Source organism: Boleophthalmus pectinirostris, unplaced genomic scaffold, assembly GCF_026225935.1.
Source record: "Boleophthalmus pectinirostris isolate CB_2022bp ecotype Guang Dong unplaced genomic scaffold, ASM2622593v1 HiC_scaffold_15, whole genome shotgun sequence".
NCBI lineage: Eukaryota > Metazoa > Chordata > Actinopteri > Gobiiformes > Gobiidae > Boleophthalmus > Boleophthalmus pectinirostris.
Window position 1 is genome coordinate 18,963,289 of NW_026571070.1, and position 17,210 is coordinate 18,980,498.

Genomic DNA, 17,210 nt, shown 5'->3' on the forward strand with positions numbered 1-17,210 from the left:
AATATTTTCATACACAAAATATCATGATACAATGGACCGGATGTCTCTGTAATCCTTCAGTTGTTATTAGGGTCCACAGCAAAATAATGTTGAACTTTGCTCAAGTTTCAAGTTTTACCATGTATATATTTCACAACTTATCAAAATTGCTCCAAACTGTAATTGTAATGTAACTTGTACTGTTGCAGTCGTTGAGACTTTCGGACCCAAACAGTCCTACCATGGGCTGTTTTCCATCATCTTTTTTGATGGTAGCCAATTTATAAATAGTTATTAGAACAAAATATGCATTTCTATAGCAACTAGCTTTTGTACATAAATTTATGGCTAATATTTGTCAAAAATGCAAATCTTAATGTAAAACTAGGTTAGTGCAAACCACACAAATAAGCATCCTTGACTAGTGAATCTACTGTTACATTACATTGCAGCATTTAGTTTTTCATTATAGTAAATGCTGTTGGCTCAGTTCCAACTGGGCCTTCGGGAGTGAAGAGCTATTAGACATTGATCGTGTGCATTGATCTTAATTTCAGTGTCTACATTTTGAACGGCTTTCAACACATCCATCCAATAAATAGATTTGACTTTTGTCTCCTTTACATTTGCACACAGACATGTAATCTATAATTCATACAGCTATTAGATACTGTCTGTCTTGCACTGATTTCCTTTCTGTTGTGAAACTTTCCTGTTCTCTGTAGAAATTACATGATTTTGTGTTGTGTATTTTAGAATGTATTGTTTACCTTTTAGATGCAGAGTTCCCCTTCAATGAGGAGAGAGTGATTCCTGATGGAGTCAACAGAGATTCGGCCATTATAGGAGGTATGCCAGGAATCCAGTAGACTGTTAATGCACAGAACCAAACATACACCACCACTCAACAGTCTGAAACAATGAATTTGTCTCGCTGTCTGTTTTAAATGGTAATGTTGATCATGTAAGCTATCAATACTGCATGATAGCTTCAAATACTGATATTGTAACTGTAATAATTGAGTTAATGAGCCTATTACAGTATGTCTGAATGTTATGTCTTAACATTCATTATTAACACAATAAATGCAACATAATTGTGGTAAACATAGCGGTTAATTGGCAAAGATAAGGTTAAGCCTTTATTGCCCCCATGGGGAAATTTGTCCTCAGGAGCAGGAGCTACATATGAAACCCCATTGAGCTACGCTTGGTCAGGACTACTGTAGCTTCAAATCAAATCAAACTTTATTTATAAAGCGCTTTTCATACAAAAATGTAACGCAAAGTGCTTTACAGTGACCCCACATTTCATTCTACCCACCAACCCCCACAGCTGCCTGACCCCACACAACCAAACAACCCAGACACACACACATGTGCACACGCACACATAAACACACACACGCACAAACATGCACATACATTCACACACACTAACATGCTAAAATACATAAAACTGCACATAGTAAAATGTGAGGCTGAATACAGGAGAACCGAATTATTATCTTTTATTACCCATTTTATCTATTGTGCATGTAAACCACTAGGATTATACAAATTATACATTTTTATATCTGCACACAATACTATATCTCTATCTATAATGTCTTTATTGGTCCATACCATTTTAAATCTTATCAGAACATCTTATAATATATTGAACACTGTAAATTAACCCTTTACTATCCTTTTGTATCCATCCCCAGGGATCATAGCAGTCGTGATCTTCACCATCCTGTGTACTCTGGTGTTTCTGATCCGCTACATGTTCCGTCATAAAGGCACGTACCACACCAATGAAGCCAAGGGCAGCGCCGAGTCTGCGGCAGAGTCTGCGGACACCGCCATCATCGGAGCGGACAACCCAGAGACCATCGATGAGTCAAAGAAAGAGTGGTTCATATAACATCTGCTCACTATCAAGACCTTTGTACCACATGAGGTCCGCCAGACTGTCCCAAAGGCGGATGAGATTTTAATTCAGTGGCCAATCTGCGTTACAAGGAAATGGCCACTTACTGAGACTCTCCCAGAGACAGCAGTGCTGTATAAGATTTCCTTTACGATTAGTTTTGTTTTGATTTTTTATATATCCAGTATTAGAGCAAGAAGAGGGGCCAGTGGAGCGCGACTGTGAGTCTGTACATACTAAACTGGCTTGTCCTTCTTTGTATTGTGCTTGGGAGTTTTCAGTACTTTGAATACTGTACATGACAAATACTTACTCTTAACTGGGTGTGATAGCACAGGTTTTATCACAAATCTCTGTTGCAATTTGATTAGATTTTTTAAACAGAAATCTTCTATCTAATGATGTTCTATTATTGAACGTTTAAAACCAGAATTGAGTTTGTCCAGTTGAGTTTTCGGTCCCTTATTCATGTCCATGCAATGCAACAGATGTGCCACTTTGTATTGTGGTAATATAGTTTAATATGAATGCCAAAAGTCACTTGTAAATATAGTTTTATTTTTTTTTTTTCAAAGCATTTATTCAGAGATTTAGTTACAAATCACTATTAAGATTTATATGAAGTCACGTGTCTATTGTGTATAAATATATTTATGTTGTGGCGAGACATGAAAGGCAGGGGGCGCTCCGAAGGATGTTCCAGAGTTTGATGGGAAACCGTTGCTTTGTGATTGTGTTGGATTAGCTCAGCTTGGCAGCTTTTTTTTCCACTTTTCACTTTAGCACTGAGTGAAAGCAGAGCATTTATTCACTCAGCAATCATGTTTTATCCAAATACTTGAGTCTGTTTACCTGTCCATGTCTGTACACCAATGCAAATCGATTGAACTAATGAACTAATGATTCAATTCCAAGTAACGCATATACAATATAAAGTAGATTATGTACACACAGAGACAGTGAAGATTTCCCAACTGATAGCATAATGCATAAAACTCAAATTTACTTTCTTAATTCTTTTATTGTTGTCAGTACACAACATCTGCCTTCTACATTCAAATTCATATGTCAACACTACAATAAGGAAATGCTCAGAATATCTCAGTGTGTCCATTAATCTATGAAGTTACACTTGAATTGAATTACTAAAGTAAACTAACAATGTAACTTTATTCTTTATTGTCCCTGTAGAGAAATGTACCCAGTGAATTAGACCCATTTTTCTATAATACTGTTGTTGCTAGCAGTATTACTATTGGTGATGTCTGTTGACTGCTCACACCCATTAGAATCAGTGTACCCAGGCAGACAGCAGGTATGGAAGAAATTGTATTAAATGATGCACTGAACTCCAATCATTAAGTGATTTAAGCAGCATGAAATACAGAGTGTCTGACAAATGTAATTGTTCAGGGGTCCGGGCGAGGTGAGGGGATAATTGGCTTTTTATTAACTTACTGTGCCTTGAAGCCCTCACATTATTGAGCAAATGACCTGCTGCATGGATCCACGTTGACGAGAGCTTTTAAAATGTCTTAATGATGCTCTGTTTAATCCTCTCAAACCAACTTTTCAATTCCAAAATTGAAAACATTTCTTATATGCAAAAAGTGCAGTTTGATTGTAAATGGCCAGTCTATGTGAAGTGTACAAAACTGTATGAGGCTACGGAGGTGTCAAAGGGCATAAGAAGGAAGTATTTGTTAGTGTAATAGTTTTGTCATTATCTTTATACAAGTTGCCAACAGAATGTGATGTTGCTTTCTGTATGTCTGCCTATTGATTTGTGCATCGCTGTTGCATCATGGGTAGGTTTCGACATGCGGACAGCTGGTGAGCTCAGCCTTCCTTCAGCCAGATCCTCAAACAAGACTTCATCTATCCATGAAGGCAAACTACTGATTTTTACTTTATTTACTATGATGTATTAACCACACAACCCTTGATGTGTGTTTCAGCAACCCACTTCCCATAATTTTGCTTTCAGTTTTGTTGAGTTCAATAAAGAGTGTTTTATCCTGGTTAAATTAGCCTTTTTCATGGAGCAAAACTTAAATTGGGCCACGTGATTTTATAGACATGAGACCTCTAGTGGTGATAATAGAGAAGAGCAGAGACTAAATTCTGCAGACCTGGATCCATTTATCTGTTATGGTACATGGAGCGCTGAAACTTTCACTATTACATATGACAATTTTGAAAAAGAAAATTGTTGTTTGTGGTTGACTATAAGAGGTTATTTTGTGACTCGTGTAGTTTAATATGTTAAATATTATATAGTAAATAGTACATATTTAATATAATTTCCACGTGGGGGCACAATAACCACATCATTGTTTTTTATATTTTATTGAATTCATCAGAATTAAAAAAAACATACAAAAGAAACCAGCTCTCCTAGAAAAACATTCATAAGGTACAAAAGCAGCTTCTACAGCCCTTAAGATCTCTCTCAATTTTTAAACAAGTCTCTGAGATACTGAAGAAGAATGCCACAGATTTGCAGTTTGGTCTTTGGTTTGTCTAAACAGCTGAAGTTTTGCAAGTGTTTTTGGCAGTGGAAATGGGTCGAATGATGCCTGTGGTGAAGTGGAGTGGACTTCTTAGGCTGCTGGGCACTCAGCTGTGGTCAAAAATACAAGATGAGTTACATTTAATCAATAAGTATGATACAATGTGAATGTATTTTTATTTGATTTACCATTTGGAGGCAGAATCACAGTATTTTCAGCCAGAACACCAGTGTCAAGAGAGAATTGTCTGAATTTCAGCTGTAAGTCTTCACTGACCTGGGGAGTACGGCCTGTAATATAATATAGTTAGCTTTAATACCATTTAATTGATAAACACAAAGTAAAATCTCCGCCAAATGAACTTACTGTATAATTTGTTAAGGACTTCTGACACGCCATCCTTGGTCTTAATAGTGTGAATCAGAGCATAGTCGTCATAAATTACATCAACAACGCGCATATCATTGTCATTGTTCCACCCTGTTAGATAGAAATGAACTGTTAAATGCATTGTAAACACTTGACCTCGGTTATATTTTCAGTGAGTGCCTTACTTTGACTGTGGAAAGTGAAACGCCCTGGTGTATCTGTTTTCTTGGCCAGGTGGGTCATTCTCCAGCATGATCCATCAGAACTAAAATAACAAAAAAAAATTTATATTGTCTAATTTTCTATGTCTACATTTCTTACAAAATGCTCTCCTTTACTTACTTTAGGTTAGCATAGTTAAGGTCAATGTCTCCAATGTCAGTTGGGGTCATGATAGAGGTCCCCATCTTCATGCTATCTTTATGGCTCACAAACCACTGGGAGTTGGTGGCAAACCCGACAATGTACCACTTCCCAGCCATCTGCAATACACATGTAAGACTTGATACACATTCTACAAAATCATATAACTACTACATTTGCATTTTGAAGTGACATAGGATTTATGAGTTTACAGATTCATTAACTTGTGGTTCATTGTAAGTTAAAAGAAATTATAGAAACAAAATCTTGTTTTATCTACCTTTGCCAGGTCAAATTCAGCTACAGGAGCAACTTCTGCACAGGCTACCAGCGCGCACAGCAGAACTCCCAGCATCTTCAGCAGCGTCATCTCCATGGTGTGCCGGTGGTCTCGTTCCACAAATTGAGAGTGAGGAGAAGGGTGCAGAACAAAAGCAAGCAGACTGTAGGGTTCCTTATATTGTCCCAGATAACTGAATTCCTCCCCAATCTCCTCTGTAGTCCCACCCACAGAGAGGCTCCCAAAAGCACTGGCCCAGGAACCAAGCATGCAAATGACCTCTGTTGCACAACAAGCTTGAATTGGGGAATAGAGGAGGGGGGAGGCAGGCACAGAGAGAGGAGAGAGTGAAGTGAAGCTACATAATAGCTCTCCACTGTGGTCCCTCCTCCCTCACAAATGCTCAGACATGCCTGGATTTTCAAAACATCAGTTTGGTAACGATTCAAATTACCTAACCACATGGTGCATGCCAAAAGCAAATGCAGACGGAGAAACAAAAGTTCTAACCAAAACTAAAACTAAGAGTAATTAATTAATACATAAATTCATTCATTTGAGGATTTTAAATATAGCATTTAATTATAATATGTACCTTATATCTGGAATAGACCACATGACAGGAGCTCACAGAGAGAATCCTGCAGAAAAAAAAAACTTCCAAATTAATGTGTAGATAAATCTGCACATAAAACAGAGCCAACTGATGTGAACTGTTAGGGAAAATAAATGTTGTCCTAATGAGTCCTAGAGAGAGGCAGAGACTCTTCAGTCAGAGACAGAAGAAGTTTATTTACCATCAGTCTGGAACCTGGTGAACAGTAGTGGCTATTTAAGCCTGACTATGTTTCCACACAAGGACGTTGCTAAGAAGGACAGCTTGGACACAAGCTGGCTGAGATAAAAAGAGAAGAGCATATCATACCGTTTCTGGGACACGTTGACCAAAATTGATGATGTTAGAGAAGCACAAATTCTGTACTGGTTTGACGCCAGAGCTAACCACAGAGAAATGTCAATAATGAACTGGAAGTGTCTTTGCTACGACAATGCAGTGGATGCAAAATTCCACAACATGGCTAAAAAAGGCTAAAGAAATCTTGCAAAAATCTTCCTTAAACTTTCATAATTCATTTTCTTTTCTGGTACTACCATAGACTACATAAGGATACTACATTCTTGTTTAGCCCATTACGAAATTAACAATATTGCACATGGGTTTGAGGCACTTATTGTGTGTAAAGCCTATATTTTGGACCAACATGTGTTTACAAACTTGCTTATAGAGCTTTCTATGAATGTTGATGTCTCTTTTTGTTCAGGGCCTGACTTGACCCAGCATGCTGCTGGCTGCTTATGTAACAGCTCCCTCATATAATGCAGAAGGTGTGGAGAGAAGTGGGGGTTGTTCCACAAGAGCATTTGGTAACTCCTTTAGTTTTGTAACCAAACTCAGTCGACCCAAGATGGCCCCTCCACATCTGGCTTCATTTTGTTCACAACCACAAACCTCAAACACAAAGTACAAAACAGCAAAAAGCACTTAAAGTATATTTTGCAGTAACCACTCTATTTAATGAATTTAGATTTGGGGTTTGTTGATCCTGATTTCTTCAGGGCTGTACTTCAACATGTTGGGATGCAGTCTGTAAAAATGTGTTTTTCTTAGAATTTCATTAGACTGAGTTGAAGTGATTAATATAAACAACATTTTTACACCATAAAATCAAACTTACTGATAATATGGTCTTCATCCACAGTGTCACAGTGACCTAGAGGCAAAATATATGCATTAATATTATACACTGTGGGGATTAATAAGAAAAAAAAGTGTATTTTGTACTGTTGACATACTATATGTTGGAAAGGGAAACATAAAAGCCAGTCCAAAATTCTTGGTTGCAGCAACAGCCTCAAACTTAAGCAATGTTGGTTCATGCAGTTCTGCTACGCTCCTGGCTGCCATAAAGAGACATAATCCAGTTCAGGAAAAGTACAAAAGGCAATAGTAAAACAACTGGAATTATACTTACCATATAGCTTCAAGCTGGTTTTCCTCACTTTCTTTTTCTGAATCTCATAAACGAAGATTGCATAGGAAGTGTAATCTGTGTCCAGTATAGTCACTTTGGTGTCTATTTTTGGGTCGTTTCCTGATTCAAGGAACACAGTTAACATTACTAGCCTAAACTTACTTGTACTTATTATTTACTATGCTGAAAATAATATTAAATTACCTTTGAGTGTGAAGAAGCCACTGGTTTTTGTAAAATCGTAGAGCTGATGGATCTCCCAACACTGATGATTACTGCACAACCATAGTTTAAAGAGCACATATTACACTATTTTCTGATCTGTTATATTATGGTTCTTCATCAAAAGATATCACAGTTGTGTTTTGTTTCATTCACACATGTTGCATATTTAGGCTGTGGTAGTTTCTCAAACAGAAAACACCCCATTCCACCTTGTGATGTCATGTGGTAAAACAGGAGTTGTTCCACTGTTTTTAAAAAGCATACACCTTCACTAGAATCATTTAGATGATTTCAGTCTTGGAATTTCCCATCTCTACTTCATGACCTCACAAGGTGGAACAAAGAATTTTGAGCATTGGAGATGTAAACAGACTAATAATAAAGGGTTACTCAAACATGTGTGAATGAAACAAACACAACTCCAGGTATGTTTTTGAGGAGGTATCATCATTCTAACATGCTCAAAGCTCTCAAGAGTCAATTTGGCGTAATATAGGACATTTAAATTTAAGTAAATCAATACTGAATATTGTACTAAAGGTTATGTTATATCTATACAGCTTAATTTATTACTATTACTAATAAAAACAAATTCATTTTATAAGTGCTTGTATTTTGGTTTTCATAAATTAGGAACAGTATGGTGCAGAACTCACTGTCTTGTAGTAGTTTTGACAGACAGCTTTTGCTCTTTTCCAAATGTGGTCAGGTCCAGTGTCATGGTGGTGGCTTCTGCATTGTGTCCATGGGTCATTAGGTGAGAGCATTTGGAGGCCATGTTCAGCAGGTACCACTTTCCCAACATCTGAGTCACACAAAACAGCAGGAAATCAGCTTATGTTCTGTGGCTGTTAATGTATTTTGGTTTTCATCTGACATCTGATGTCTTGCGGCAGATAACAAATATAAGCCAATATTGACAAAAGATACAAATACTATATGTTTTACAGTAGGCTTTGTCTTGTCTTTTAGGAACAATACATATGACTTCATGAAAAAGCTCTATTTTTACGTTCTTTAGTCAAGGTCTGTATCCTAAGTGAAGATGTGGAGCCTTGGAGGAGGTGGGCTCAAAAGCCTTTAGATGTAAATAGTGTTTCAGATAGCACCCTGGGGCCATTTACAGATAGGCCTAGTATGTGATTTGTTATCCTCCTCTTTTTGTAAACCTTTTGGCACCAACATAAACCACTCTTTGGTTTGAACCCCCTCTAAAGCCATAGTAGGAGCTCCAAACATGCAGTATATGGACTATGTGTCTCATAAGATGCCAGTCAACCAATTTAGCAACAAGGATTTTTAACGTTCTTTTAAAAATTGAGTTATTTTAAGGGGCAAACTTAGTTTTTTTTTGTTTGTTTTTTTCATTTTTGGTCATTTGGTTCTCTTAAACTACAAGCTTTCATGCAAACACAAGAGAATTATCCAGGTGTTTCAATATTTTATTCAACCTGCCCCCACAGAATTTAATGGATCACCTACATACACCAAACAAAACTTTTTTGCCAAAACTTACAGAAGGATTTTTAGATCTAATTCCAAATCAGATTTATTTAGGTTTTTAAGTTTTAACTCCAAAAAATAGGCAAAATTTGAATTTTTTGCCAAATTTTCAAACATTTATTTTACTCTAATACGAAATAAAAGATCCACATTTCCCTCTGTATATTTTGCATATGTAATATGTCAACAAAAAGAACCATGAAATGTTTCATGTTTCTGTTTTTAATGTCCCAATAATTAGGCCATGGTGTATTCTTTATCATTTCCAGTCATCTGAGTTTGTCCATTGACTCATTGTGGTGCAAACAGCTGCAGACTCAACAATGTGCAAAGGTCAGAAAAAACGTTAAACATGTTTGGAATAGATTTACAAATGTACTTAAATTACTGTACTTTTGGTTGCGTTTGAAATGTTCTTTGCTTTTGCCTGATGCTTAGAACAATGCCATACTTTCTTACCTGATTGATGTCTATGTTTCTCTCCGGTGGGTTTGGGATCTCTTCTTCTGGATCTTTTTTCCTTGGGGGTCTTTGAGGGCGGGGTCGACTCTTTGCTCCTTCTCCGATTTCACTTATGGCCCACACCATCACCAGAACAACAATCATATAACGCAGTCGTTCAGCCATAATCCTTGAATACATAGACTTATTCACTCTCTCCTTTGCTCCTATCTGAGTTTGACTTATGTTTGATTTAAAGCCCCCCCCAACCAAAAGTCCAGGAGACAGTGTTTGACAAACAGTTAAATATTGACACACTGGTGAGGCAATACCTACCTTAGACACAGGGGGCGACAGGGAGTGAACTATTCACATCAAAAGTTTTATTTGAGATAAATCTCTACATGCATTCTGGGTATATAATCAGCATCTTCAATGATTTAATTACAGCTTCATTTAATATCAGAAAATGTAAACTTATGAGGAGAGTTTCTGTAAAAATGTAGAGCAAGGTGAAGAAAATATGAACATTGTCTTTTGCTGATTTAGCCGAAGTGTTTTCAGTGTTCTTCAGGTTTGTTATTGTCTCTGGGTTTAAATTTTAGGGCCACACTATTAATGCAGAACCGGTGTCCAGTTGGGTCTGGTCCATCCTCAAAGACATGTCCAAGGTGAGCGTCACACTGCACAAAAACACAAAAAATACAAAATATTAATGAAGAAATAAGCAGATCTTATTTTACTTGACCCAACTTACATTTTTACAAAGGACTTCTGTGCCAGCGCTGCCCAAGCTGTTGTCAGGGCGACGGATGATGGACGTGAGGCTCTCGTCCCCCTCCCATGTCCCATGAGCCTCTCTGAATGAGGGCCAGCCTGTACCAGAGTCATACTTTGCCTCTGAGCTGGAAAGAAAAGATATACAAATACACTGAAAACATAATCTATTTCAAGGGACATTCCTGGTTTAAAAAGTATATTACATATTGCACCCATTTTGAAGAAATCAACTATAAACTAAATCAACTATTTCTTGATTTGAGTAGTACCTGAAGAGCGGGGCATCACAGCAGACACAGTGGTACATTCCCACTTCATTATGGTTGAGGTAGAGGCCACTGAAGGGCTGAAATCATAAAACCATACATTCAGTAAAAGCAATATTATCCAGCGCTCTTATTAGAACATATTATTATTAGAACATTAGTGAAATATGAGAGCAACACTTGGTAAATTTACTTAACAACCTGAACAATCTCTTGCTTTTGGCCAATAAGACACAAGTCAGAGGACATAAGTGTCATAAGGCATAAGACATAACACATAACACTATAGCAAAAGATGAATATGAAGACACCTGATTCCTCTCTTTTGGTTTAACAGCTAAATTGGATATGTTTTGAATAACAATTGGTGTGTATGGGGTAACTTGTCAGAACGTGGTTAAACTGAACTTGACCTGGGTCAACAAGACAAGAGAGATCAAAGTCCACATGGGCTCTTAAGTTGGTCTATATGGGTCGCTTAGCTATATGGGGAGGCAGAAAATACTGGGCCCCTGTGCATAGCTCTACTATAGTTTAATGAAGCAATGCAAGTGCAGCCTAGTTACCTCCTCGGTCCCCTTCTCTCTGGTCACCACATACTCCTCTGGGCTCAGCTTCTTTTGCCAGTCCGTGGTCTCATTATAGCGAGTGAGAGAGTGAACAGCTTTAAGCAGAAACACATTCATACATCACAGAGGTTGCCATAGCTCCACTTAACAATGTATATGACCTTTAGGCAGTACTAAATGTGGATGTTCCCAGCGTGCAACAAATAATCCTCAAAGAGGCTTTATCAATGATGATTTTGTACTTAAAAGTTATTACAAACACTTCTTTGAAACAGATTCATGCACAGTAGAATTAGACAATAATAATATTAGACAACAATAATTGGTTTGAATACAAAGTTTAATAGCCTCACTGCTCACTAAAAAGATGTTGGTTACGAACAATTGCACGCTACGTTCAAGAACACACTTTGTAACAGACCAAAATGTTTATTCTTACCGTTACTTGTGCTTAAAAGGCGCACCATTCCTGAGTTTTTTCTTGGTAACGCAATATTTCTAACAGGAGCTTGGAAAACGACCGCAAAAAGACGAGTAGCGAATCTGGACATTTTGTTTGTATCGTCTGTGCAGTGAATCGTCTGGGCTGTGGAGTCAAGTGCACGGGTCTACTGTGCTAGGCGCGAGTGCATAACGCGGCGAGTTCACGCTGGACAGATCTGACCGGGGTCAAAAAGTAGACACATGTAGGCCTATATGTAGGTCAAGGTAGAGTAAGTTCATGTTTTATAGCTTCTGGAAGTATGTTAATTGCTTTATTGTTTAGAAATGTCTCACTAGTGCGTAAATATAGGCTTATCATTATCCGGCGAATAGTTGGCCTACGTGTCCTTTTTGTTCGTTTGTTCAAAGTATTGTAGTAAGCTGCTTTTAAAATTAAAATTAAAATTAAAATTAAAAAATTAAAATGAATTACTATTCACATCTCCAAATTATACAATGGCACTTTTATTGTTAGTGTTTCTTGATTATCTGGGTTATATGTTTTGATATTTTTCTGCAGCTGGTGTGTTGATTTTCAGGAGACTGCCAGGCTTGTGCATGAGGTCCACAACATAACGCTGTGCTTGTCCATCCAACACCTGTACTTCGTTCCAGGCTCGGTTATACTCTCCTCTGACAAGTGAACAACTCAGTCCAATGCTGTCTGCCAGGCACTGCAATAAAATCATTACAATGAAATAGAAATAGTACAGTACATTACTCAAGGAATATTTTCCAGTGTTGTATGGAACCTTGAAGAGAAGTGCCCTGTGGTAGTAGGTTCCTTTCTTTATCATGCCAATAGGCACTACATTAGACTGTAACTCAAATTTGAGCTCGCTGATGTGAAGGGTCCATTCGAATGTGGCCATATTTTTCGTGTCCACCTCTCCGCCCATGGCCTTGCTTACCATCCTAACACAAAAGTTTTAAAATATGTATTAACTACTGTTAGCTATTAAAAAGACATATTAATTTGTTTTGAATTGTCTGTTGCTATGACAACGGTCCATACTTTATATCATGAATTCCCAGCATAATGCAATTTGTGCTATGGGGCTGCATGAGGCCGCTAGTTTCTCATTTCATTTTCATTTCTCAACTTTAGTCCAATTGACAGAATTCTATTTTCTTTTGCTATAGAATCTACCTGGACAACTGAGGGATTACATATTTATCACTATTATTAGTTAAGCTTGATTAGTGCATCACCATATAAGAGTCTGCATGTTGGTGGAATAATAAGAAATAAAGTTATTTTAAACTAATATTTACCTGGCCAAAGCAGAGTATTGCAACATGTCATCATCCATAAGCAGGACACTTTCTTTGGCCTCCTGAACCAAAGTCTCCAGTGTTTGGTCATTCAACATCTTACAGTGTCTCTGAAGAGGGGACTGAGAGACTGCACGAGGGAGATCCTTATTCTTTGGTTTGTCCTCTTCCTTTTTCTTCCTGTTAGAAAAAACACTTTTCCATTCATACACCTCACAGGTTTTAGCATGTGTAATTTATGAAAGAGTCCACCAGAGACAAACTCTAACCTTGGTGTCTCCCCCTTTACGCTGATGTCTGTTCCAGATAAATGGTGCTGCTTTTCTTCTGTACAAACAACTGTCTCTCTATGAAATTCCACAGGGAAAATAAGACACTATTACAATGGCACTACTGCCTCTCTTTCGTGTGACTTCTTTGAATGGTTTATTCAATACTCTAATATGAGTACATTTTTGCATTGAGAGTGCCACTTAAATACCTTGTGTGGCTACAACAAAAGCAAAATACAATTTTAATAAAAGGATAATACAGAAAGGGTGTACTTCAGAGCTAAGAAAAAGATAATTACTTAAAACTGATAGTGATAAAAAATAATTAAGAGGTTGAAAATGCTGTGTTGCGGTGATATGAGTGTTTATTGAGGTCTTACTCAGCTGCATGCTTGGCCATGTTAATCACGATAATGGCCCTGTGCTGATTCACAGGTTGCCCGTAGTGCTCCTCCAGAGATAGGACTCTTTGACCTGCCACAGCCTGAAGAGACAAAACACACATGTCACAGCTGTTACTGTTACTGTTACATGTACTGACACTTTGATTCCTTCTCTTTAATCGCACGCACCTTCCCAGAATCATAAAAAAGATCTGTGACATGGTCAGTGGGAGACAAAAAGCCTGTTAGGCTGTATTTAACTGGCAGGTTAAAATTCAGCAGGCTCGTCATTGCCATTTCACTGAAAACAGTTTTTTGGTGTTCTGATTGGTTGATCTTCTGAAGTTTTTCCAGACCTCTGGAAACATAGTACATTGGTATAAGCAGAGGTACTTACAGATGAGCGTAATATAGGAAATTATTATGCTGCCAAATGCTGACATCTAGTGGCTATTTTGTAAATCACCTCAGTTTGACACTAAATGATTTCTTTGATACACGTTCCAAAACATAGACTATATTTTAAGCGTACATTATCCATAACAATTCTGATCTTACCCCAATACACACATCTCCACTGCACACGGCCCATCACAGGCACATGCCTTGACAGCTAAGGAAGCCATCTTCTGAACATCTTTGTATTTAGAGTCCAGTAAATTGACCAGTGGTGGAAGACCTCCAGCATTTTTAAACTTCACAAAAGAGGGCAAGGATAATATTGAAATTAAACTGTAATCCTTTTTTAAAAAAAAATACTTGTTTCTTAAATATTTATACCTCTGTCCTAGATGCGGTGTCACAAGCCAGAGTTGCGACACAGAGTGCTGAGCTGATTAGAACGTGAGAATCTTTGGACTTCAGAGGCTGCACAAGGGCTGGCAAAGCATTTTGGGACAAAATACTGTAGCGGATCTCCTCCTGTCCCGCCATGTTGCTCAGAGTTGCAGCAGAACTGGCCACAGTCTCAAGACACTGTTCAGTGAGCAGCCGGACCAGTGGCTCATGACCTGTGACTTCATACACAGCCCTTTAAGATAAACAGCAACACTGATTTTTACAAGGGCAAAACAGGTGAGCACACAACTGCACATAAACATAGAATACAGTGGTACTTTTGACTCACATCACATTAAGGAGATTGTTGTGGGTAAGATCAGAAAGTGCTCTTGATGCGTCCCGTTTTACAGATGAAGCCTCACTGCTCAATAGCCGTACCAGTGGATGTATAGCCCCTATAATGAACACATATTAATTAGACACTAGATGTAATGTGTGCTAATTCTTTGTTGTTGTTTGTAATTGCCCATGTACCAAGCTCCCTGAGGACCTCTTTACTGGCGAGGTTGGTGCTCATGGCAGACACAGCCTGGCTGACTGCTGCTTTTACTCTGTCATCATTCACAGAGAAGAGCTCCACTAAAACCTTCTCCACATTTTGCTCATGAAGAATGTTGCGATTCTCAGCTGCACAATAGATTCGATGTAAATATTCTCCTATCCACACAGTCACATAATAAACAACATTTAAACAGAAGTGAGATGGTTGTGCTTACAGCTCTGAGCCACTCTGGCAATACATTTTACAGCATTGGCCTGGATTTCTGGCAGTGTTGGACTGAGGATAAACTCCATCAGCTGGGCCAGACCTCCACCTTTGTGAATAAGCTGGAAACATTCACTATCATTTAAACAGTTTGCAACAATATGTAATGAGCCAGCATGAAGGTCATGTAGGTCCTGTGAAAAGACGATGCACAAAACAAAATGTTTGAGTTTTCATGGTAAAAAGCTGTGTCCATGACTGATCTGACACTGCTGTTAACATTACCTTATTTTTAAGAATATCTATGAGCTTTTCAAATCCTTGCTCTTCTCTAAAGGTAATGCGTGTGTCTTTATCTATTGTGATATTCTGCAGTATTTTTAAAGCCAGTTGTTGAATTACAGGAAATTCTGACTTCAGCTGGGCCAGTAGGTGTGGTATGCCTCCAAGTTCATGTATGGCTGAGCGACTTGGGTAATCCTTTACACACAAGAATAGACAATAGTTAGACACATAGAACATGAAGTGAGTTCTGTAGTGTATGTGTTAAAAATACACAGAGTCACCTGAATTTGATTGAAAATTATCTCCAGTGAATTTTTGACTACATCTGGATCAGGACTGGAGAGAAGTCGAATCACTGGCAGCAAACCATTATTGTCAAAGATCAGTGCTTTACTGACAAAATCCACTGACATTGAAGCCAGACACAGAGTCCCAAACTCATGAACAACTGTCTCCTCTGCAGATTAATTGCATTTATTGTATTTTGAAAATCATAATAAATTATAAAACGTTAAAAGTGCATGATAACTCACCTTGTGGAGAGAGCTTGTCAATAATGGATGGAATTATGTTACATTTCTGCAATGCATTTTTCACTTCAGCTGTAATTGAAACAAAGGGATTATAGTAAGCACTCCGTATCTTAGTGTGTAGGTGAGTGCTCACAGATGTTGCTCACTCACTGTGGGTGGACATGACGCCCAGGGCCATGAAAGCACAGCGTCTGACCAGCTTGTTACCATGAGTGATGAGCTGACATAAAGGCTCCAAGGCCCCAAGGCCCAGAAGTGACACCTTGTTTTCATCTCCTGACAACAGATGGAGACAGTGAGCCAAATATAGAAGGCTACTATTTAACTAATATGTATTATTACTGTTAATTACATACTCTACCTCTGTCTGCAAATGCATGAATTGTTTCACAAGCTTTTATAAGGATTTCTTCTTCAGGAGAGTTCAACAGGAGAACAACTGTTGCTGGAGTTTTGCCTTCAACTGCGACCGGATCAAACTTGGTAGAAGAAAAATAAAATATGCTTTTGTGGTTATAAGCTGTAATTGTGGAACAACCAACATCTGTCACACCAGATAATAGTACACTTATTATCTGTAATAGCCTATTCAATTTTACAGATAATTACTACTACTACCATAAAAACTAATGAATACATTATTCACAATGATTCATTTTAGTTTGAGTTTAATTAACTTACTGTATCTTTTGTTGGAGTTTCGCTTTCCCTTTTACCTTTCTTCACCATTGCGCAAGTTATAAGTTTAGCGCTAATGTAACGGGAAAAGGTCGCATTAGCTGAAAGGCTAAACTTTGCGCACTGCCGGACACAGCCCTGGAAACGCAACACACGTCAGATCAGCTGCTGTCTGATGTGAACTATAGTCTCTGTCTCTTCCGCTATAGTAGAAATCTTGCAAACATAACAAGGTTTAGGGGACAAAACTGTCAAACGAAGCAGGAGCTAACCTCAATCCTATGTTTAAGACCCACGCCGCGTTGCTAGGTAACGGTCCTCTGGCGTGAGGGCTACAAAGGTCCCGTAGTGCAGGGTGGGCCTTCCACTGTTAGGCTTCTTAATTGTTATAGGGCGAATACCGACTGATAATTTGGTGAATAAGAATGCTAAAATTATTATACAAAGGCGAGGTTCTGCTGTAAAGCGTGTAATAATGTACCCCACATCCTTTTATAAGGCATTTTCCACGATTACTAA

At 38.1% G+C, this 17,210-nt stretch overlaps 5 protein-coding genes across 6 annotated transcripts in view; 1 reads left to right on the forward strand and 4 right to left on the reverse strand.

Annotated features, from left to right (window-relative positions):
* Window positions 1-3,910, forward strand: part of cntnap2a (contactin associated protein 2a) — a 269,259-nt gene extending 265,349 nt beyond the window's left edge. Inside the window, 2 exon segments of the mRNA XM_055151264.1 lie at window positions 757-828; window positions 1,689-3,910. Coding sequence (XP_055007239.1) covers window positions 757-828; window positions 1,689-1,888 — 272 coding nt within the window. The 3' untranslated portion in view covers window positions 1,889-3,910.
* A 317-nt stretch (window positions 3,911-4,227) lies between these two features.
* ptgdsb.1 (prostaglandin D2 synthase b, tandem duplicate 1) lies at window positions 4,228-6,069 on the reverse strand. 2 transcript variants are annotated; one of them, XM_020925632.2, is made up of 7 exons: window positions 6,015-6,069; window positions 5,420-5,715; window positions 5,119-5,258; window positions 4,962-5,041; window positions 4,774-4,887; window positions 4,596-4,697; window positions 4,228-4,517 (listed from the first exon to the last, which is right to left on the reverse strand). In XM_020925632.2, the coding sequence occupies exons 2-7, from the start codon at window positions 5,687-5,689 to the stop codon at window positions 4,498-4,500; spliced, it is 726 nt and encodes a 241-aa protein (XP_020781291.1). In that variant the 5' UTR covers window positions 5,690-5,715; window positions 6,015-6,069; the 3' UTR covers window positions 4,228-4,497. The 2 variants fall into 2 exon arrangements, with proteins under 2 accessions (XP_020781291.1, XP_020781292.1); XM_020925633.2 differs by lacking the exon at window positions 6,015-6,069 and having other exon boundaries at window positions 5,420-5,972.
* Window positions 6,070-6,284: 215 nt separating this feature from the next.
* c8g (complement component 8, gamma polypeptide) lies at window positions 6,285-9,895 on the reverse strand. The gene is made up of 7 exons (XM_055151166.1): window positions 9,640-9,895; window positions 8,334-8,482; window positions 7,657-7,727; window positions 7,453-7,572; window positions 7,274-7,378; window positions 7,156-7,191; window positions 6,285-7,065 (listed from the first exon to the last, which is right to left on the reverse strand). Exons 1-7 carry the CDS (start codon window positions 9,820-9,822, stop codon window positions 7,046-7,048), a joined length of 684 nt encoding a protein of 227 aa, XP_055007141.1. The 5' UTR covers window positions 9,823-9,895; the 3' UTR covers window positions 6,285-7,045.
* A 128-nt stretch (window positions 9,896-10,023) lies between these two features.
* Window positions 10,024-11,931, reverse strand: msrb2 (methionine sulfoxide reductase B2). The gene is made up of 5 exons (XM_020925634.2): window positions 11,676-11,931; window positions 11,234-11,331; window positions 10,671-10,747; window positions 10,379-10,526; window positions 10,024-10,304 (listed from the first exon to the last, which is right to left on the reverse strand). Exons 1-5 carry the CDS (start codon window positions 11,785-11,787, stop codon window positions 10,182-10,184), a joined length of 558 nt encoding a protein of 185 aa, XP_020781293.1. The 5' UTR covers window positions 11,788-11,931; the 3' UTR covers window positions 10,024-10,181.
* Window positions 11,932-12,213: 282 nt separating this feature from the next.
* On the reverse strand, window positions 12,214-16,975 carry LOC110160948 (armadillo repeat-containing protein 3). Its single transcript, XM_020925631.2, has 17 exons — window positions 16,695-16,975; window positions 16,375-16,492; window positions 16,164-16,289; window positions 16,014-16,082; window positions 15,762-15,937; window positions 15,481-15,675; window positions 15,206-15,389; window positions 14,964-15,116; window positions 14,776-14,884; window positions 14,430-14,679; window positions 14,208-14,344; window positions 13,839-14,007; window positions 13,647-13,750; window positions 13,264-13,341; window positions 12,995-13,174; window positions 12,472-12,634; window positions 12,214-12,393 (listed from the first exon to the last, which is right to left on the reverse strand). The coding sequence occupies exons 1-17, from the start codon at window positions 16,740-16,742 to the stop codon at window positions 12,214-12,216; spliced, it is 2,439 nt and encodes an 812-aa protein (XP_020781290.1). The 5' UTR covers window positions 16,743-16,975.
* Between the last annotated feature and the right edge of the window lie 235 nt (window positions 16,976-17,210).